This window comes from Onychomys torridus, chromosome 9, assembly GCF_903995425.1.
Source record: "Onychomys torridus chromosome 9, mOncTor1.1, whole genome shotgun sequence".
Classification (NCBI taxonomy): Eukaryota; Metazoa; Chordata; class Mammalia; order Rodentia; family Cricetidae; genus Onychomys; species Onychomys torridus.
Genome location: NC_050451.1, coordinates 54,613,527 through 54,636,950, shown reverse-complemented (window position 1 = coordinate 54,636,950; position 23,424 = coordinate 54,613,527). Strand labels below are relative to the sequence as shown.

The 23,424-nt window shown below is 43.3% G+C and overlaps 1 protein-coding gene across 1 annotated transcript in view; it reads left to right on the top strand.

Moving 5' to 3' along the window:
• Positions 1-22,387, top strand: part of Adam2 (ADAM metallopeptidase domain 2) — a 47,233-nt gene extending 24,846 nt beyond the window's left edge. Inside the window, exons 12-20 of the mRNA XM_036200031.1 lie at positions 3,069-3,246; positions 6,468-6,566; positions 8,224-8,419; positions 10,627-10,732; positions 13,285-13,468; positions 16,743-16,820; positions 17,043-17,172; positions 21,013-21,172; positions 22,354-22,387. Of these exons, the coding sequence (XP_036055924.1) occupies positions 3,069-3,246; positions 6,468-6,566; positions 8,224-8,419; positions 10,627-10,732; positions 13,285-13,468; positions 16,743-16,820; positions 17,043-17,172; positions 21,013-21,172; positions 22,354-22,387 (1,165 nt within the window). The remainder of the gene's footprint in view (positions 1-3,068; positions 3,247-6,467; positions 6,567-8,223; positions 8,420-10,626; positions 10,733-13,284; positions 13,469-16,742; positions 16,821-17,042; positions 17,173-21,012; positions 21,173-22,353) is intronic.
• The last annotated feature ends 1,037 nt before the right edge of the window (positions 22,388-23,424 follow it).

Sequence of the window (23,424 nt, the reverse complement as noted above, 5' to 3'; positions counted from 1 at the left end):
GTATCCTAGTCCCTACTTCCTGAAGCACAGCACGATGGGTTATATAGAGGTAATGTCAATTACACAGAGATGTTCTTAAGTTCATAAGCCTCTCTATCACCCTCTGTGAGGGACCTGAAAAACCTGAGAATTTGAACATTCATAGAGTGACCTGGAACAGCACCTCCTAGGTCATGAGGAGGCAACTGCATGTGGATGTTTGTGTTTCATTTCCTTCCAGAAAGTACTAAAGATTATTCCAAGGCCTGGCTAACTTTTCAACACTTATGAATACCAACCAGCCTCTTCATCAGGCCATCCATGAAACAAGCCCAAGATGAAAGGCTCATGCCTCTCCTCTGCCTACAGGGGGTAATTTTCAGTGCCATTAGCAGGCTATCTGCTGACCCGGCAGCAAGCCAGGGTGCCTGCATTCTCTCTTTGCTCCTGCCTAAGGCTGTAAAGTGATTGGCTGCTTGAGTTCTAGCCCTGGCTTCTTTCCCTGACAGACAGTGACCTGGACTGTAAACTGGATTACCCTTTGCTCCCCTGAGTTGCATTTGGTCAAGGCACTTCCTTACCACACCAGAAATGAAACTGGGAGGCCCCTTGTGGTTGGAAGCCTTCAGAGTACAGTGTTCCCTCATTTTCCCATCCAGAGAAAGTGCTGATGAGAACCGTTTGGCCTTCAGCTGTGGTCTGCCGCCATGGGACCCAGTGAGGGTTTCACACACTGGTGTCATTGCTTTCTAACTTAGTGGGTAGAACTGACCAGTGAGGCCATCTAGGCTTGGATTGCTGCTTTTTAGAAAGGAGTTTATTAATTTTTAAATTACAGGGTTTTGGGTTTTGGTTTTGGGTTTTTGATCTGGGCTATTTTTTCCCAGTATGTATCCATCATATCAAAATGGATGAATGAAAAAGCATAAACTTGTTTTTACAATTGTTGTGTATTGCCCTTTGGGAGATGACAGGATCTGTACAAGGATATCAGCTAAATTCAGAAGCTCTTGAATGGGAGAAGGAGAAAGAGAGTGCCCGGCAAGTCCATTCAATGATGGGAGCCGTGAACCCACTCATGCCTGGACGAGCTGCCATTCACACTGTGTTCCAGTAACAGCGTCCATTCCATTCTCACAGAACAGGCACATACACGACAGCACACTGATGGGGGAAGCCTCCCTTTCACAGCCTGTGTGTGTGTGTGTGTGTGTGTGTGTGTGTGTGTGTGTGTGTGTATGTGCTGAGAAATCATCCCTGTGTGAGCAAGAGAGAGAACCATGCATGTACACCGAGCAACAGCTTTTCAGGTAGAGGGTGTGAGCATTAGTGTGGCAGAGGAGACAGGAAGGAGGATGTTGAGCAGTGTGAACTGAGTGGGGAAGAATAAGGTGACTGGGAAATGTGGGTTGAAGTCACAGAGACTGGGCTCTGATGAGAGACTAGGAGTGGTCTATACAAGAGGTCAGACAAAGCCGATGGTGTTCCGGGGAAAGCATGGATGACAAGCATGGACACTCCTGCTCAGCTAGTCTCCTGCCTTAACCTGTAGGAGATGGTGGACTCTGGGAACTGCAGGCCGTCATGGAGAGTGAAAGTATTTCATTACCAACACGGGATTGGTGAGATACAGATGCTTTCAATATTTTGACCCCGACAGCTTGCCAGTTGGCATGTCCATCCCGTTCAGTGCTTTGCATGAGTTATATTTCACAGCCGAGAAGATAAACGGTGCCTTTGTCTCTGTATTAGAAAAAGGGACTGAAGTTCCTATTACTTAAATATCTCTTACTGTCTTATTATTATCTCTGTTGCTGTGATAAAATTCCCTGAACAAAGCCACTTAAAGGAGAAAGGGCTTATTCAAGCTCACATTTCAGGCTACTGTCTGTCATGGCAGGGAGGTGACAACAGCCAGAGCTCCAGACACGGAGCACATCACATCCACAGTCAAGAGCAGAGAGGAAGTGGTGCCTGTGTACCAGCGCTCAGCGACACTCTCCATTTTACACAGTCGAGGAGCCCTGCTCAGGGATCAGTCCTGTCCACAATTAAGATGTCATCCCTCATCAGTTAAGATAGCCCTCGTGGATGTGAGGTTTCTCAAATCCTCAGATGCGCAGGTCCCTCACAGAGCTGCATATTACTTATGCACATCCCTCTGTGTACTTTACTCCTCCTCTGGATGATGAGTGTGTCAGGCCTAAAGTCAGTGTTAGGAAAATAGCTGTTGTGATGTGCTGTTCAGGAGGCAGGGCCAAGGAAAACGGTCTGTTCTCTTTCAGCAGATACAAGTTCTCCCCAGTACTTTTGATCCAGGGTTGGTCAAATCTAGTAAGGGTGAAGCTCAGTGACCCAGAGCGTCAACTGTGTTTTGTGCTCAGTCTGAATAACTCCAGATGCTTCTTCCCCACACTTGCTTGTCTCTGAATGTGCAGTGTTACTGTTAGAGCATCTACATCCTGACCAAAGGTCTAAGTCAGTGTTACAGCACAGGAATCCGTGTCAACCAAGATCCCTGCCCTGCCTGGACCCACATAAACCTGAAATTGACTGCTGTCCTACACACATACACACAGACTCCTGTATACATATGAATATGCACATACGCACATACATGCATACTTAGATTTGCTTACTAGGCTTACAGAGTTCAGATTTTAAGGTAGAAGATAAGAGATGTAGGAGTTATTTAAAAACCACAAAACCGGCTTGGGGGAAATCACCTCTGACCAAGTGTAGATAAAGAGAGAGAAAAACTGTTGGCCTTCCTTAAGGTGGGTCTGTTTCAAAGTTCAGCAGTTCTAGGAGGAAAAGGAAGCAACAGCTTAAGAAATGAAGTGATATGTAAGGTAGGCACTAAACCAGGAGACCAATGTCACCCGAAGTTTGCCACATAAATGCCAGTAAAATTTCGTGCTACTTATTCTAATAAAGGATTTAGCAGAACTTCTCCAACAATTGACTTCCTATGCACAGATCTGAATGCTCTGTGTAGTACTTTCTCCCCGACTAACTGCTGTTGTTCTGAGGGTGGATGACCTGTGGGAACTCTGAGCACACACATGTGACACTCGGGCTCTTTCCAGTCATTACAGTGGCGTCAAGTCCTTCAGTAACTGCAGCCTGGAGGGGTTTTCCGACTTTATCTCAAGTCAGAAGTCCCATTGCCTTCAGAACCAGCTGAGGCTCCAGCCGACTTACAAGGCAGAAGTTTGTGGGAACGGAGTGTTGGAAGGAGACGAAGTGTGTGACTGTGGAGCGCTGGTTAGTGCTGCTTCAGGAGGATGTGGCTAGAACCACGGAAGTGTTCATCTGTGTTATCCCTCTGTCGGTTTACGTCATTTCTCACAGTCATTCTACAAAGGCCTTGGCAAGGGACACTCAGACAGGCTCAAGGGTGAACCAGTGTCTTGGCCTATGATTCACTGACTGGTAGATTATCCATACAAACACGTTTGGTTTTTAGTCCCCCCTTATTAGTATATAGTTGACACTGAAGAAATGGTGCATAGTTACCATGTGCATGCCATATGAAAGCCACCACAGCTAAGCCTGTCAGCTCATATCAGCATGCTTTTCCCCCCAATATAGGATCTATGTGTAGCACATGCTGGCCTCAAACTCAAAACAACTCTCCTGTTCCAGCTTCCTGAGTGCTGGGATTGTGGGCTGGAGCCATCTTGCCTGGCTTATGAGCTCACTATCTCCCCCCTGCCCCTCCTCACATGCCTCCCCTCACCCTTCTATTTTCTCCCCATTCCTTCATCTCCTATTAAGAATTAGGATGTAACTGCTAAGCAATTTTCAAGTGTTTGGCGTGAATATATTTTCTTGCAACAGTACAAGGTAAACAGTGCCTTTACATGAGAAAGCAAGCACTGAAATTCATATGAAGTATCTCTTACAAGGATTTTGCCTTTATTTCATTTCCATTGCTATGATAAAATGCCCTGACAAAAAGCAGCTTAAGGGAGAAAGGGTGAGCTAAAATAAACCCTTCATCTGCAAACCCTCCTAGAGTGGAAAGACGCTCAGAGAGTGGTTAAGACTATAATTCGTGCCACGCAATCTCTCTTTCCTGTCTCTTCTATAAGAATTACAGTGCCACCTCTTAGCAAACTGCAAATGTACAACAGTCACACTCCTGAACATTAGCCCTCCAGAGCATATTCATCGTGCTTATCAGCATGTTACATCCCTGGACCACTGTGTCTGCATCCCTCCTTCCACGCCCCTTCCATTCTCATTTTTCAAACAAGCCATTTTGAACGTCATTAAGTCCCATTTTTGAGTGACTTCCCAAGAGGAAGTCCTTCTCTTCCTCCTGGGCACGCCCTTCCCCAGCCTTTCCCTTAAACTCATTTGCTGTTCAGAAAGACAGACATGAAGCTTTCGCTGTGAAGTAAGAAAATATGGGAGGCACATTTGGAGTTTGGTCATGGACTCTTATTGTTTTTTTTACCAATATTTAATCACCAATTTAAATTCAATATTTAAGTCAAGTTTTTTAAAAATATACCTATAACCCACAGGGAGTTTTTTTCCAAACCAAACAACTCTTATATAAAACTGTGGGGTTGGAGGGGAAAAGAAAGATATTATGAGGGTAAATGAGATAAAATACAGAGATAAAATGGAAAAAAAAATAAGTTATCACAGCTGCTGGGGGACCTGGAAGCAAGTGTTGGTGATTTTCTGTGTATTGGCTGAGGTCACTGGAATGTGCCCCTCGCAATAGAAAGCTTGTGTTTCTGGTGCTTCAATGTGTCCAGTTTCCTCTCCTGTTGCTGGATAATGTACACTGACAAAGTACTTAGAAGAGAAGGGTTTGTTGCCGAGTTAGTCCATCACTGCAGAGAGGTCAAGGAAGCAGGAACCAGCAGGGGCTGCTCACATCCATGGGGAGCGATTGCTCACATCCATGGGGAGCGATTGCTCACATGCTTATTCATGCAGTACAGTACCCACACCTCGGGAACGGTGCCACCCACAATGAACGGGTCCTCCCACAATTGAGGTAATCAAGACATTCCTCTACAGATATGCCCACAGGCCAACCTGATCTAGACAATCCCTCACTGACACTTTCTTCCCCAGAAGAGTGTGTTTTTAAGAAATCCTTGCCTGATACCTGAGGTTTTGCTTCAGTTGGCTTGAGTGGAAACACATTGGAATTTCCCACTCAAATTTAACAACAGTGTGTCTTAGCTTCATGACATTGTCTAATTGAGTTCTAACCACTGTGATATTCCCCTCCCTGTAGATGTCAATGTAGTGCAGGACAGGACCCATACTCGGGATGGCGTAATGTGTGCAAGACACAGAAACATTCCCTTGCCCTAATGAGTGTCTTGCTGGAAGTCATTCCAGGCAACTGACCTCCACAGCTGATTCTTGTCTGCTTAAGGAACGTTTTCCCAACTTAACCATTTCAAATCCCTAGGGATTAAAACTCTGTGTGTGTGTGTGTGTGTGTGTGTGTGTGTGTGTGTGTGTGTGTGTATCTTCTAAAAAGACCTCTCCTTTCTTATGTTTACTTACAAACCCTAATTGTCAAAGCTATTAAAACAGACCCATAGAGCATAAAATAGAAGCCATGAGTAAATGACATAAAAGTAACAACTTTAGTCATGTTCAGATACTAACTTTCCAGCCCTTTTTAAAAATTAAAAATGAAGTAAACTGCTAGATGTGGTAGTGGATGCCTACCATCCCAATACTCCAGGAGGCAGGGATGGGAGCAGAAACATCAGGCATTCAAGGCCAACTTTAGCTGAATGCCTTTGAGGCCAGCATGGACTAATGAGACTAAGTCTCAAAAGGAAAAGAATGACAGGGCCAGAAGGATAGCTCAGCAATTAAGAGTGTTTGCTGCTCTCCAGAGCACCTACGTTCAGTTCCCAGCACCCACACAGTGACTCACAACCACCTAATTCCAGCTCAAGGGATCTGATGTCCTCTTCTGGCCTCTGTGAGCACTTACACTCATACATCACATGCACAGGCACAGGCACACTCTTGTGCAAACATACAGAAACACAGACACACAGAATTTTTTTAAAAAGAAAAAATGTCTTTTAAATGCTTATAATCTATTATTGAGACATATATTATTAAGGCTCAAAAGTGTCACATAAGACCTAACCATGGCTTCTGTTTATCCTACATCTGATATTTATTTAGCCTTTGTCTACAAGAGCCAGAGCCCATCTCACTGACTTCACTGTGATGGACCCTATGGTATCAGAGGATTATATCCCCAACATAGCAAGCTCTGTCCTAGGAATAGAAACAAGTAGGATGTAACATTAGTCAGCCGATCAATGTCTGCGGGGTGGGAAATATGTGACTCAGTTTCTTTTTGCTGTTTGCCAACATGAAAGATGAGCATCTATCTGCAGGCTATATAGTATGTTGCCATTAAAATATCTGTCCAGTGTGAATGGGTTCAGGAAGACTCTTCAGGCATGTGGTTTGCCTTTCAGGGCTGTGATGATAACCCTCCACCATGCTGTAATCCTAAAACCTGTGGGCTGTCAGACAAATCAGCTTGTGCTAAGGGACCGTGCTGTGATAATTGTAATGTAAGAGCCTTTTCTTTCTTTCTTTTTACTTTTTTAAGAAGATTTCTTTTCTTAATTTTTATGTGTATGGGTGTTTTGTCTGAGTACCATATGCGTACCTGGTCCCACAGAGGCCAGAAAAGAGTGTAAAATCTCCTGAGACTGGATAAGACCTGAGGGTGCGGGGCTCTGAACTTGGGTTCTCTGGACAAACAGCCAGTGCTCTTAACCACAACCACTTAGCCATTTCTTCAGACCCAAGCTTTTTCCTTTAAAGAGTGTTGACATTTATATTCTTCTTTTTTTTTTTTTCACATTTGTTGGTGGTTTGTTCTTATATCACAGGTGTTACTATATTATCATTTTCAAAATTAACTTGTAATTTCTTTTTCCAAATTTACTATATTGTTTTTTATTCTTCTCTCATGCAATACACCCTGCCTGAAGTTTCCCCTCCCTCCATTCCTCCCAGCCCCGCTCCAACACACACACACACACACACACACACACACACACACACACACACTTCCCCTCCCCCCAGATCTGCTCTTCTTCCATTTCTCCTCAGAAAAGAGCAGGTCTCCTAGGAATCTCAACCAAATATGGCATAACAAGATACTAAGAACAGGCCCAAACCCTCCTATCAGAGCAGGGCAAGGCAGACCAGTGGGAAGAAAGGGGCCCCAAGATCAGGCAAAACAAAGACACCCCTACTCCCACCATGGCTAACAACCATAACATATATGCAAAGGACCTCGTGCATGAAGACCCACGCCAGCTGTGATAGCGGCTTCAGTCTCTGTGAGCCCATAGGAGCCATGCTTAGTTGAGCCCTAGTTGATTCCATGGGTCATGTTCTTCTGGTGCCCTCAACCCCTCTGGCTCCTACAATCCCTCTCTGTCTTCTTCGGGATTCCCTGAGGTCCAAGGGCAGGGGCCCAATGGTAGTCTCCAGACATTTCTATTCTTAAGAAAATAATTTTAAATCTTTCATTCTATTTGCATACATTTCCCACCAGAAATGTCAGAAAATTCTTAGCAAAATTCTTTCAACCACGAAAGATTAATTTTCTTTTAAATTTCTATAATATTTCAAACATTCATTCCTTAAAAATTAAAACAAGAATGTATGGGTTGTATGAAATGGCTGAAATAGAAACATTGTTCCTATTACATGTCATCTATAGTCAAAATATGCCACAAGCAGCACATATTTTAGTTTAATAGTGTATTTTTATTATTTTTACATTTCATATATATATATAATATATTTAGATCATTTCTCCCTCCTCCCTCCAATTCTCCCCACCACCATCCCACCCTCTTTCTAATTCATGGCTTCTTTTATTTAATTATTGTTACATCTATATTTACATGTAAACTAATAAATACATACATGCAACATGCTGAGTTCATTTATTGTTGTTTGTATGTATATTGTCAGGGCAGACTACTTGGCATTGGATAATCAATTAGGTGGCACATCCCTGGAGCAGGCTGAGAGAGGCTCTCCCTCTCTCAGCAGCCATTAATTGCCTGTAGCTGTTCATCTGGGGTGGAGCCTTAAGGGGGTTACCCATCCGTGCTGGTGTGTTGTAGGAGCATGCATTTCTGAATGACCTACGCGATGCACATGAACAGTTTGTAGAGTGCCTCTCTGCTTCTCTGCTGCCATCAGGTGAAGACGAAAGGGCAAGTGTGCAGGCCTGCCACTGGGGAGTGTGATCTCCCAGAGTACTGCAACGGCACGTCTGAACTGTGTGAGGAAGACGTCTTCGTCCACGACGGGCACCCATGTGCAGACCATCAGTGGATCTGTGTTAACGGCTCGTGTAAGAATGGAGCAAAACAGTGCCGTGATATATTTGGCAGTGGTACTTTCAACCATTTGACTTTTCCATTTAAGTTTTTTTCTGGGTGCTGAAAAGAAGTAGATGGGTTTGTTGTATTTTGTCTGTGGTACTGAGAATTGCATTCAGGGCCATGCCTGCCACACGTGGTCTCTGCTCTCCATCACTGGCATCCCCAGCCCCACTTACCTTTCTGCTCATTGTTTTTAAAGTAGTTTCTTGCTAAGTTTCCTGGGCTAACCTTGAACTCACTCTGCATCCCAGAAAGGCATTGACTTTGTGATTCCCCTGCCTCAGCTTCCCAAGTAACTGAGGTTACAAATCAGAACCACCAGACCCAGTTAAGAAATAGATGACAAAGAACATTAAGCAATTCATTCAAGAAATGCCCTCCATGGACCCAGAGTAAAGAGAATATCTTGAAAGGATCCTGAGTGAAAATCAATCTTCTGAGTAGAGAAAGGAGAGTGATTTTATTGTCGATTACTAAGTGACTCCACAGCCATGGGGTTTCTGTGTTTTCTGAGAAACCAGAACCCACAATGCACTGCTTTTCTCTTTCTTTAGTTTTTGTTTGTTTGATTTTTTTTTTTTTTTTTTGGTTTTGGTTTTCTGTCATTGTAGTGTGTGTGTGTGTGTGTGTGTGTGTGTGTGTGTGTGTGTGTGTGATTGTGTGTGTGTGTGAGCGCGCGCGCGCACACACACGCGCGCGCGAATGTATTCATATAAGTGTGCATGTGTTATGTGGGGTTCAGAGAACAACTTTCAGGATCCAGTTCCCTCTTCCCGCTGCAGGTTCTGGGGATTGAACTCTGGTCTGGTTTGCATGGCCCAACTGTGAACTTCTGTTTAGTGTTCTCCGAGTTTCTTGCAACAATGGATTGAGTGGTGCACTATCACACTGACCTCAAAACTCAAATATATGCTTATATCTATTCATCTAGGATTACTTCCATTTCTATTTTTGGTGCTTTTGGGGGACTTACTTATTTTTATTTTATGTGCATGAGTGTTGGGAATCAAACTGAATTCTTTACTATCTCTCCTCCCCATCTATTTCTGGTACTTTCTTTCCTTGTAGATTGCATCCTTTGTGATAATTTCCCATGTGTATGTCAAGACACTTGCACTGTTATGTTAATGTGGCCAGCCGTCTTTGTTCTGTTAGTGAAATTGCAGAGACATTGCTTTGGTTAAAGGTTGCTGCCCTGCCTTCCCTCCTCCAGGGCTGCTGTTGAAAAGGCCTGTCTCTGCACTGTGCATCCTGCAGAGGCCACGAATGGTTGTACTCCACTAGACCTCAAAGGCGAGGCCCGTTGTCTGGATTCCTTTGCTATTTGTTAATAATTGATGTTCATTGGGCTTCAGTTAGAATTTGGAGAAGGTTGTTCCCATGTGTCTCACCCGTGGGCGTCCCAGGTTTTCAGCTGCATGCTTTGATGTGGCAGATGTGGAGCCATGACGCAACCGAAGCCATCTCTCCATACGCTCATCTCCTATCTTGCCCAGGTTTACTCTCAGGAGGAAGCTGGGAAGACACCAACAGTGTGTGGAGGGTCTAATAGTGTCCCTGCAGCTATGAAATACTCAGAGTCTGCCTGTTCTCTGTTCCATAAGCAATAGTTTGCTGCCCCCACCAAGCTCAAAAATCCATATTTCTTACCCACAACAAACTTGGCAAATGATCTGAGATAGAATAAACCATTAACTTTGGTTCGGTGGTGTCTCTAGGCGACTCAACTGCACAGGCTGCTGTTGTGACAGGTCACTTTACTCCCAGCAGGCAAGGCCATGGTCAAAAGTCCCAGTCAGAGGTTTCAAAGGAGTAGAGTGGATGGAGGTTGAAAAGACAAACTGTTGTCTAGGAAGTTTGGGTCTTAGGAGAATCGAAGCTAGAAAAACCAGATGAAAGTAGTCAGTGAGTGGTTTGGTGGAAAGACATTTATGCAAATAAAAAGCCCACCTTTTTCACCAGTAAGTCAATTATTTGCTTAAAAAACTGCCTTTCTTGCTTACATGTATGGGGATATTAGCATTACATATTATTAGGCATCATGTTTGAAATGGTTTTGCGCCTTCGTCCATATGCCTTTGTTTTCAGTTTTATGTGATGCTTGTATTTTGTGCAGTGTACTCTGAACCATTTCAGAATTTTGAAATCATTCATGACCTATTCTAACACAAAGGACTGAACACTCAATACAGCTAACATTTTTTTGTTTAACTTCCAGACTCAGACTTTGGCACAAAAGAATGCTACGATGAGCTGAATTCCAAAACGGACATATCTGGGAACTGCGGTATCAGCCCTGTGGGATACAAGGCCTGCGCACCTAAGTATGTCTTAAGACATGTGACCAGACCCTACCACTTTACCCTTGAAAATGTCACCAGTTACTTTCATATGGAAGCAAAATAACACCTGACCGTGACACCTGACATGTTTAATCCAGTGACACATGTCAGGAGTGCAGAAAGAGCTCCCTGCCATTTCCCACACACCTGGGCTGTTGTCACAGTTGAACTAATTTGGCTGTGCCTGAATTGTTCTCTGTCTTTTGCCACTCAGTGCTTTATTTCTATGAAGGCCCACTCATCAGCCATAAATATTCAACTTTTAAAGCTTTAGATGCTCTCTCCTTAAATTTACAAAGAATGGACATGGCATGCTTTTGTTACTCTGGTACTGGAGAGCAGTGACAGGTGAACGGACCTCAGGACCCCCTAAGTGAGCTCCAGGTTCATTGGGTGGCCCTGTCTCACAGAACAAGGTGGAGAGGCATAGGTAAAGAACACCTGTCGTTGACCTATGGTCTACTATACACATGCGTACAGACAGCTAGACCGTCATAAACACCATGTACAAACACTTATACAACACACACACAAAGTGGACATTCTTCTTTGTACATTCCTGTTTATTTGTTTTGTGTGTATAGATATTTTGCCTGCATATGTGTCTGTGCACCACTTGAATGCCTGATGCCTGGGGAAGCTAGAACAGGAGTTATTGTTGTGAGTTACTGTTGTGGGTGCTGGGAATCAAACTGAAGTCCTCTGGAAGAGCAGCCAGTGCTCATAACAATTGAGCCATCTCTCCATCCCCAGGAATGGACATTCTCTATAGAGTTAAAATTAAAATACAAGGAAGGGAAACATCAATGAAGAATCTATAAGGCCGTGACCAAGGGCTCACCAGGAATTTAACACATGGCGTTCCTGACATACAGTGACACGTGGCAGTAAGCTGTAGACATCGTACCTCAGGGCCGCCTGCAAGCACCTGAGTTTTGGCACCCTGGAGACTTCCCAAGGATTTGGGCTTGTGGGCATTTTGTTTTGTTTTGTTTGAAAGACTGTCATGAGAAGATCTTTGCTGGGGAAAAAAAAAAAAACGGATGTTTGCATGAAGTGGGGGTAATTCCATGTCTGTGTGTTGTAATAAATCGTATATGTGAAGAGGGAACATGTTAAGGCTAAGGCTGTGATTGGCAGAGAAGCAATGGTCTGTCACACTAGCTGGGTGATGGAGTGATTACTGACTGTGTGGCTTAGACAGTATGCATGCTGTGTGTGTGTGTGTATGTGTGTGTGTGTGTGTGTGCGCGCGCGCACGCGCGCGCGCGCACGTGCATGCTGTGTGCACATGTGATTTGCTGGAGGTGCCAGTCTTGTCTCCCTCTTTTGTAGCTGCAGATTTGCTCTGTAGACCCATGTCTCCCTCTGCTTTTTATCATAGTTGTGCTTCTTCCTGAAGAACTCAACCTGGATTGTTTGGGTGACTCCCTTCAGTTATTAGCGTCCTCTGCCTCACTGAGATTGCTGGTCTCAAAGTGGTGCCAGCCAAGAGATTTCTATAATGTGCATCAAAGCAAGAAAGGCTCCTCCAGCATCAGGGTTACTGGTTTTCATGGCCGGCCCTTCCAGGCTAGAAGAGTAACACTTAGCTAAAGAGGGAACAGCAGTATGCCTAACAGATGTAGCTTCTCACTTCCTTTCCTAAGTCTGCTTTCTTCTTATGAATAAGTGTGCATCTATCTGTCTGACTATTGTGCAAAGCCTTGGACTCATCATACATGGAAGTCAGTTAGTCCAGAGGCAAAGAGATGGTAGAAAAGGCGCTTTTTATGATGATCTAGCTGACTGGAGAGTGGAAGGAGAGTATCTTCCAAGACCATCTTGCCAGGAAGTTGATTTGAAAGCCACTTAACATAGGAGATGACTTCCCTTACTGACAGGCATTCTCTGTATGTATGGAACAGGAAGATGGCATGTTTCCTTTCCCTTGTTGACCAGACCATTCCATAATTTTCTGTCTACATTCTTACTTATCTGACCAACAATCCTCATTGTTATTATTGTTCTTCTGTACCTATTGTCTCTTTATTTATTTATTTATTTATTTTTGTGGGGGGAAGCTGAGGACCGAACCCAGGGCCTGTGCTTCTACCACTGAGCTAAATCCCCAACCCCTAGTGTCTCTTATTGTTTCGTTGTGTTTGTGCTTTCCCCTGGGTTTTTCTGCACTGCCATTAAGGTATATATGCATTTATTATTGTATTGCAATAATATGCATGATGGACGATGCTTTTTGGATGTGGATTTAGGTATCTTATCAGGCAAATCGCTCATTTTTAAAAGTTAAAATAGCTTGGATTTGACTGTGTTTAAGGACCAAATACAGGTGAAGAAATCACAAATGGTAATCTAGCTAACTGAAGAGTTCATAATTAATTTGTTCATTAATGTTAATAATTCAGGAAAGACTCTGTGTATTATTCAAAATTAATTGTCAACTCCAATGTTTAATTTAAATCTATTTATATCTGAAATGATATTAAAATATTTCTCTATTAAAATAATGGCTTTCATTTATCTGTAAATTATAGTGACCGGAAGTGTGGGAAATTAATATGTAAATACAGAAGTGACAATTTAGTTAGAATAAGATCTGCCACTATAATTTATGCCAATATAAGTGGGCAAATCTGCGTTTCCCTGGAATATGCCCCTGATCATAAAGAGAGCCATAATATGTGGGTGAAAGACGGGACTGTCTGCGGCTCCAACAAGGTAGGTGACCTCTCCCCAGCAACTCCATTGCTTTGTGGTATGCTCTCCTCTCCCTAGCACCCCCACTGTTCTGTGGTATGATCTTTCCTCAGGAACTCCTCCATGTTGTGTAGTGTGTCTTTATTGATATGTATGCCTGGTAATGTGTTCTCTCAAAATGTAAGTATGCAGTCAACAATGAAGTTTGGAAAATGAGAAAGAAACTCAAAGAATAAAATAGAAATAAGCCATCAGTCCTGCGCAGCTGCTGCTGCTATGGATTCTCATTGGCTGCTTTGTACTTTTGTGGAAGTCACACAGAATCAGGTGATTCACCCACTGCATTTTGTTACATTTTCAGAATGTTACAGAAAGAGAGCACCTCTGATGTGGTGAATTATCTTTTGGTATAATTACCCTTAATTGTGAAAATAAAGATTTCATAGAGTAAAACAAAAAAAAAAAAAAAAAAAAAAAAAAAACAGGCAAATCTAATTAGCATGTGATAGTTAGTTTTAACTGTCAACTTGCTACCTGGGAAGAGAGTCTCAACTGAGGAATTATCTAGACCCTGTCAGTCCAAGGATGTCTGTGGGGGATTGTTTTGATTGTTAATCAGTGTAGGAAGGCACAGCCCTCTGTGGGCAGCATCATTCCCTAGGCAGGGGATCCTGAGCAGTATAAGAGAAGAGAAATCTATTTAGTTGAGAGTAGAGAAGCTTTTAAGCAAGTAGGCCTGTGTGCATTCATTTCTCCCTGTTCTTGATTATGGGTGGGATGTGACTAGCTATCTGAGTTCCTGCCCTCAGGGATGGATTGTAACAAGAGACCGTATGCCTGGTAAATTCTTCTGTTCCTAAGTTGCTTTTGGTCAGGGCGTTTTATCAAGACAGAAATGAAACTAGAATATCACGTATCTGACACACACTTAGGATTTCTATTCTCATGTACATTACCCTGTGCATACGATAAAAAGATCTCAGGCTGGCTCTCTCACCACGCCTTAGGCATACATTATCAACTGAGTCCCCAGGTTGTTCATTATATCCATAGACTTACTCATCCTCCATCATCCTTCACATCTGCAAGCTTACATGACTTCTCTGCATCTGCTTCTCATCACCACTGGCCTCCTGTCAGCTTCTACAGCCCTTCTAGTTTCCACACGTAAGGGAGGCCCTTCTGTGTCTGTGTGATGTCACTTAACGTTGTGATGCATCTGTATGATCAAAGTCAGTGTTGCCTGACTGAATAATACCCCATTTTATGGGTAGAATGAAGATAGACACAGACATAGATAGACCCACAATTTTGTTTTCCAAATGAAATATTTCCAGTTCCAACAAAACAGTATGTTGTGCACCGTATGCATACCATTAACTCCAAAGAAAACACAGGAGAAACAAATCCAGCAGCAGTGGTGTGGCAGGTGCTCAGTTCGCCTGTGCAAACAGAGCTGTTATGTGGCTGCTGTTGCCCTGATCGTGAGTTCTGCAGGTGGCTTGTCCAGGTGGGATTTGAGGTCACGAGGTTTGGGTCATAATCTTTTATGGCAGTGTCTGAGGAAATGGGAGACTAAAATGTCAAAGCAGGCTTTCCTCTGCCTGTGACTATGCTAACAGTCAGCGGGTCCCAGTCCCTCATTTAGTGGTAAGGATGGATGACAAAAGGGATGAAAGAAAAATAATACTGCAAAATCACGGCCCCGCCCCCGGGCAGCTCGGCGGCCCTCCTTCCAGCCCCTCAGACTTGGTTCACGTCCCCGCTATGTTTCTCTCCATTCCTTAGACTCCTTAGCCTCAAACCGCCCGTCGGCAGGTTCATCCACGTCCCGACATCTGCTGCTCAGCCCATGCAGTGAAGTTGTCCATCCCTTTAGTCTGCTCTCTAGAAGTTCTGTGTAGTGCCCTCTACAATTTGACCTTTGGCCATAGCCTTTGGTCCTCACGTCCGTCATCTGTGTTTCCCCTAGAGGGTTTTGAGAATGTTAGCTATATCCATGTGACGCTAAGTTGGTGTCCTTCCGGTGTCAGGGCCATGTTTTCCCGTTCCTTATGACTTTTGTTGTCGTTGTTGCAAATGAGGTGTCTGAAAAATCTCCTGCCTCTTCGGGTGTTTGGAGACTGGTTCAGTATTGAGAACGCTTCTGTTACTCATTTTATCTCATTCTTACATAATAATTATGTATATTATAGGCACAGTGTGATATTTCTGAAACATGTAAATACTTCTGCAGTGATCGCATCAGAGCAGTCAGCATATCTTTTAAGTATTTATCACTTTTCATTTGACATCCGTAACATGGCATGCATAGCTCACTATCACCATCCTGTTCTGCAGTACAGTACCAGAACTTATTCCCTTTCCTTTTTTTTTTTTTTTTTTTTTTTTTTTGGTTTCTCGAGACAAGGTAACAGCTCACTCTGTAGCCCAGGCTGGCCTCGAACTCACTGAGATCCACCTGCCTCTGCCTCCCGAGTGCTGAGATTAAAGGCGTGGGACACCACCACCCAGCTTTGCTCCCCCTTTATAACTGTAATATTTTACCTGTTAGTAAACCTTTCTTCAGCTGCCCTGCCCCCACCTATACTGCATCCAGTCCCTCAGAACCCCAGAACTCTCTAATTCTGTTTGGATTCACATTAATGATGACCTCGCAAAATGCCCCTATAATGTTCCGTGTTGACAAGGTTGCATTCTTTTTTTGTGGCCAAATAATCATTTCAATATGCATTTTTATATATTATTTACAATAATTTATAATTGGTTGATTTTTAGTAATTTGTAATAATTACATTGATACATTTTTCTTATGCAGCATATATACGACATTTTATCCACCTATCTATTGGTGGCAGTGAACCAGCGATATCGCTTGGCCACTATGAATAATGATGCAATAAACATCATTGTTTAATGATCCAATAAACAAGACAGTGCAGGTGTCTCTTCAACAGCCTGACTTTATTTTCTTTGGGTGTGTACCCAGCTGTGGGACTATTGGAGCCCAGGATAGCTCTAAATCTTTTTCTTACCGATTTATTTTGAGGGCTTTCTATACACTTTACATAAGACTATACTCATTTACATTTCCACCAGTGATGCTGAGCCCCCTCTTTGTCACACCCTTGCTAGTATGTGTTTTGGGGGTGTCGTTTTGGTTTTCTGTCATTTTGTCAATAGTTTAACTGGGATAAGATGGTATTTCAAGGTGGTTTTTATCTTAAGAGAGTATGGAATGCTTTTAATTAAGTAGTGAATCTAGCTGGCATATCAGTTACCTTGTCCATTCCAGATTTGCCTGAATAAAGAATGTGTAGAAGATAAAATCTTGAAATACGATTGCACACCAGCACAATGCAACCATCATGGTGTAAGTAGCAGACCCATGAGTGAGAAAGGGAGCCTTTGAAACTGCTCAGGAAAGCAGGGGCTGAGTCCCTCTCCTCACTCCCCCCCACCTGCTTCCCTCCTTCCCAAATAATAAGCCACACAGGAAAACGGACAGTATCTTACATAAATATTAGTTTGCTGATTTCCTGGTATAAACGAACCTGGCTGGCTGTCTTAGCCTGTGACTTTATGCTGTTTTCAGGTATGTAATAACAGGAAGAATTGCCACTGTGACCCCACATACTTACCTCCAGATTGTATAAAAACACAGGATCGATGGCCTGGTGGGAGCATTGACAGTGGCAATCAGCAACGATCCGAGCCAATCCCTGGTAAGTCTTCCTAACAAGTAGCAAACGTAATCAAAACACTGGGGGACAGGGGAAGTAAAGCACTTGCCTCACAAACATGAGGACTGGAGTTTGGTCCCCAGAACTCACATAGAAATGCTGGGTGTGGTGGCACAAACTTGGAATTCTGCCACTTGGGAGGCAGAGACAGGAGCCACTCTAGATTGGTAACCTTCAGACAAATGAGAGGCACGGAAGATAAGGTATTGAGAAACTGAGGAACACACTTACCATCCACCTCTGGATCACACACACACACACACACACACACACACAACTGAGAAGGCTACTAAGAATGTTAAGTAGGTCAGTTTACAGTAGCCACAACAAGGTCCAAAACAGATAAGTCTGCCAAAAAGAACCATGGGTATGGCCTTAGTGTGTGTGTGTGTGTGTGTGTGTGTGTGTGTGTGTGTGTGTGTGTATTTTTTTTTCATCTAACACTCAGACTGAAAGAATCCTGTCGACCGGACAGTGGTGGCACATGCCTTTAATCCCAGCACTCGGGAGGCAGAGACAGGCAGATCTTTGTGAGTTCCAGGCCAGCCTGGTCTACAAAGCTAGTTCCAGGAAAGGCGCAAAACTACACAGAGAAACCCTGTCTCGAAAAACAAACAAACAAACAAATAAAACAAAAAATAAATAAACTGACAAGTTTTCAGATGTTCCTGGGGTGATGAAAAGGTGATGGTGATGTACATCATTAATTCCCAGCACTGTGGACAGAATCCTGTGGTCACAGGGCTCATGGGTTCTGGGCTTCTTCCTCCTATGGCCACTGAAGAGCTTTGACTATCAGTCAAAGTATGGATCAGGAGTCACCACTGGACTTCAGGCCCACAGGGTATACACCCACCAGAATCCAAAAACTGCAATCTTGGTCAACATTTCTTAATGCTTTGTATGACTTTTGTGCAATTATACGTTCTGTTTGAACAAAACATTGTTACTCTTTAAGGCCCTATTCAATGACAATGGATGTATCGCTCCCTAGTAAGGGGAGTGCATTGTTACTGTCATTTTTAAAATATACTATAAAACAATACAGGGTCGGGGGGAAGGACACAGCACCATACACAGGCCATATAAAGGTGCTGTTAAGGAACCACTATAATGTAATCACATACCTTTAAAACCAAATTGTCCAGCATTCGGGAGACAGAGGCAGGCGGATCTCTGTGAGTTTGAGGCCAGTCTGGTCTCCAAAGTGAGTTCCAGGAAAGGCACAAAGCTACACAGAGAAACCCTGTCTCAAAAAATCAAAAACAAAAAAAAACAAAAACAAAAACAAATTGTCCCTCAGTAAAGCCAATTATGTAACCAGAGTTATCATGCCATGCTGTCTTTTAATACCAATTCCGTGACTTCCATGGCTGACTTAACATGGGAAGAAGGCTTCTTCCTCTAACCACACTGACCTAACCTGGAGAATTCAGCGGGAGTCACTGCACCCATGATAGCCTCCCAGCAGCAGGTGCCAGCCTTTTGCATGAGGCACAGGAGAGCACAGGATCCCACGATCCTGTCATTTTTAATCATGTTGTCCCTTCAACAACAACTTGTTATGGACTCTATCAGTGGGTGCCAGACCAGCTTGCCTATGGCCCTTTGAGAGACCCCAGCCTCTCAAACTAAGGACTCTATCAGCAATGAGGACTCTCAAAAGAAAGTTACCACCCCCACCTCAACGTATAGAGTACCGGACCACCAACAAAGACATCAGTGATTTGCCTCCTCAAGGGCAGTTGCCCCTGATTGCTCAAGTTCAGGTGCCCAGAGTCACATGTGGACCAGGAGCCAGACCAGCAGTATAGAGGAGTCAAGATCCTTGACTCTAGAGGTGTGGACTGCTGGTGTCTGCACAGGCTTTGAGGAGACAGCAGGCAGGAAGGAGACCCCAGACCCTAAGAAGAAGCTAAGGTGGGACAAGGGGGCCCCTGAGAACAGGACAAGGAAGCCCGCTTCTGTGCCTTGCACCCAATCACCAGAAAAGGAATGACCTCACCTTCTGTGCCCAGACCAGGAAAGGGGAAAAGGAACTGGGAGATGTCCGTCTATGCCGTTGGAAGAGTGTGTGGCTTGCTTGAACTCCTAGTTTTCTCTGCCTCCTACTGCTGTACCACAGACCTCCTCCACCAGCAGTCAGTCCATGAGATGTTCTTAAAACAGCAACTAGTACAATCCTTGGTGCTGCAAAGAGAGACAGACAGACAGACAGACGGAGAGACAAAGACAAGGAGACTGAGAAGAAAGAGACTGAGATTGAGATTCCTCACCTGTGACAAAGCAGTGAATAGACTACAGAGGATGATCTGGTCAGTTTGATAAAGGATATCACAAAATTGAAACTGACACACTGTATGATTAGCAATATTTGTTTCCCATAAAATTAGGAGCAAAATAGTGAAGTCTGCTCTCACAATATGTTTCTTATGTCCTACGCCTTAAACTAAGGAAAGAACAAGACAAGAACAAAGGACTAGAAAAGACGGCATGATGTGGCTTTTATGTGTGTGATACAACTAATCACAGAGAAAATCCTAACAGATTTGAAGGGGAAAAAAAGGCACTTCTCAAAGGTCTCGCTGTGTAGCCCCTGGCTGGCCTGGAACTCACAATGTGCCAGGTTGGCCTCAAACTCCCAGGGATCCTCCTGACTCTGCTTACCAAGTATTGCAATTAAGGCATGGAGCACCATGCCCAGTATATATTTTTTTCTAAACAACTTGCTATTATTATTTTTTAATTCTGCGTATGTGTGTATGTTGGGGCAGGGGGTATATGCATGTGAGTGCAGGTAATTTTGGAGACCAGAGGTGTTGGATCCCCTGGCTGTTGTTAGCCAACCAATAGTGATGCTGTATGAAGTAGACCATTGATCTAAATATGAAATCTATTCTGGAAGGACTCTTTGAAAAAAACAACTTGTAAGAAAGGGCATGAAAACATCTTGATTTAAAAAAAAAAAAAAAACAACAATTTAGACCTAAAATATTATGTACAGCATTTTTTTTTTTTTTACCAGAAGAAGAGTTTGAGAAGTCCTCACTGGTAACAAGGATCAGACTCCAATTCCTTTTGTCTATTTCACCCGACAGAGACTACCTGGAACAGAAAAGTCTCCAAGGCAAAGCAAAGAGCATGGGCTGGAGAGATGGCCCAGCTGCTAACAGCACTGTTGCTCTTTTAGAGGACCCAAGTTCGGTTCCCAGTAACTACATGGTAGTTCACAGCCATCTGTAAATCCCAGTTCCAGAAGATCCAACACCCTCTTCTGGCCTCCTGAGCCACCAGTCACACACATGGTGCACATACATACATGCAGATGAACACTCATGGACATGAATTTGTTTGTTTGTTTGTTTGGTTTGTTTTGTTTTTCGAGACAGGGTTTCTCTGTAGCTTTGGAGGCTGTCCTAGATCTCGCTCTGTAGACTCGGCTGGGCTCGAACTCACAGAGATCCTCCTGGCTCTGCCTCCCGAGTGCTGGGATTAAAGGTGTGCGCCACCACCGCCCGGCAAATTTTTTTTTTTTAATCCTTTAAAAAGATACATGCAAGAAGGAAAACAAGGGGCAGGACTTTCTCACAAGGATTTGGAGAAGCGTGAAGGTGGGCGCTCTGATGCCGTTGTGTTATCTACATTGTACACAATTAACCATATGTAATTATAAAGTTTGTCTATGAAATTGTAACTGTAAAGTTAATTTAAGGTTTATAAACAGTGTCGTGCATTTGTTCTAATAGTCACAGCCGCACACAGCAGTCTTGTGGCTATAGCCCTGGCCCTTGCTTTCTAACCCCTGGTACTTTTCTTTGCTAGTTCGGTTCCGCATCATAAGCCCTTACATCCACAAGCCTGCACGGTGGCTGTTCTTCTTCATCATCCCTGTCTACATTGTGATCTGTGTCCTGATCGCCATACTGGTAAAAGTCTATTCCCAGAGGAAAAGATGGAGGACCGAGGACTACTCAAGTGATGAGTGTGTGGATTTCGCATCTGTCTCCTTACCTTCATAATTAGTTAGTGTAATGGATTATTAACGGCATCAAGGCAGATGTGGCTAGTAATTCAGATTTAATATTTGTTCTTTGTGTGGCAATTGAGTACTTAGTTCATTAATGATTAATAGAATGAATAATCAGGTTTTTTTTTTCAAACATTGGTTTTAAACTTATAAAAATTTAGTGGGTATAAAAGTGCCACAGCAATATCTGTTGCTTTTTGTGCTACTAAGAAAAAAAAAAAAAAAAACAGTAAGGAAAAAAAACCACAACCTTGGGCCTCTTTAGGGTTGAAAGCGAATGAAAATTACTATCTCTCACTTATTAATATTAATTATTAAATATATATAAAATGTTGCTTAATTTTTACATTTCTCCATTGTAAAGAGTTTTTGTATGTTATTTTGAAAAAAAAAAAAGACAAAAAATTTCAGGGAAGTAGTTTTTCCTTTTATTCAGTTTTAACTTTATTTTTTTAAACATAAATGAAGAACTAAGCAGCCAAAGGTGAAAGATAACAAATTACCTAGACTAATATGACTAAAAGCCGTGACACCAGGATGGTAGCAAGATGGTCTACATAGCAAGTTCCAGCCCTGAACTGCATAGTGAGACCCTGTCTCAGAAAGAAAACACAGGAGGGTGGTATGGCTGGGGAGATAGCTCAGTGGGTTAGGTGCGTCCACACAAGCTTGAGAACTTGAGTTCAACCCCCAGCACCCACATGAAAACGGGGCAGGCAGCATGCACCTAACACCCCAGCACTGTGGGATGGAGCCTGGCTCACTCTCTAGTCCACGCTTAGCTGGCTTTCTTACACAACCCAAGCTCACCTGCCTAAAGATGGTGCTGTCCACAGTGACCGGGGCCTCCCACATCAAGACACTCTCACAGGATGGCTATAGACCAATCCGGTGCAATTCCCTCTTTCTATGTGACTCTAGGTTGTATCAAGTTGACAATGAAAAAACCAAACAGGCCAGGGGGTGGGGCAATAAAGCAGTAAATTAAACAGCAATGAATAAAGGTGAAGGTGAACGGCCACAAAGGCTTACAGGCAATTTAGCCATTTAGAAATGTTAAGAACCTGAGACTAGGCTCAGCCTGGAAATGTTGCATCAGTGTCTCTAAGGGATTGTCTCTGTCTCTAACCATATAGGCAATTTGAAAGTGAAACTGAATCCAGAGACTAGTCTGACAGCAAAGATTTCTACAATGCCATGGTAAGTCTCCAACATCCAACGAAAAGAGGGAAGTTGGAAGAGAAATGTATGGGACATAAACGGTGGTATATAGTTCTAGATAATACAACTACTGACTACTTTGCAGTGTTATAATTTATATCAATAACATGAGGATGTTATCAATGATATCACAATTTATCACTGAAAAAAATAGCTCAGTCTCGAAGGCAGGAAGTGCTGAGGTCTATGAGCAGGGCCCAAACTGAAAGCTGGATGTGATAGCACAGCTTGTGATCCCAGTACCAGAGGCAGAGAGACAGGCAGACTGATGAGCTGAGGCTTGTGGCCAAGCCAGCCCAGCTGACAAGGTGGACAGCACCCGGGAGACAACAGCCAAGGTTGATCTCTGGGCTCCTCATGCCTGTGCACATCTGTGCATGGGTACACACACACACACACACACACACACACACACACACACACACACACGAGTACACAAGCACATATATGCACACAATTTCTTACAAGAGCCTGGCCTGGTGATGTCAGCCCGTATCCCCAGCTTTTGGGTGGTGCAGGCAGGAGAATCAAGAGTTGGAGTTCATTCTCTGCTACATAGAGTTCAAAGCCAGCCTAAGCTACGTTAGATTCTGTCTCCAAAAAACAAATCATTGTTTTTCCATCCTTTGGAAGTCTTGAGTTCAAATGTTGGTCAGAGCTAGAGAGGCTTGGGTCCTGCATCATCGTGAGGCCTCCTAGGGCCTTTTGCACCAACATGATTTAATGTGGTTAGCAGCTCTATGGGTGACTCTGCTCCTTTATGTTCTTTCAGAGGAATTCTCTTCAGTGGACAGAAAAAAAAAAAGTGGAAAAGAAAAAAATGTGCATCATCTGATTGTGTGGAAGTCAAGCCTGCATATTGTGGTTTCCATCTGGCCAGAAATCATATCTCTCCATGCACATGTATGATACATATATGTGTATATAAGTCCATAAATGATTTACTTGTAAGAAATGTCTGACTATGAATTGTGTATTATACTTTG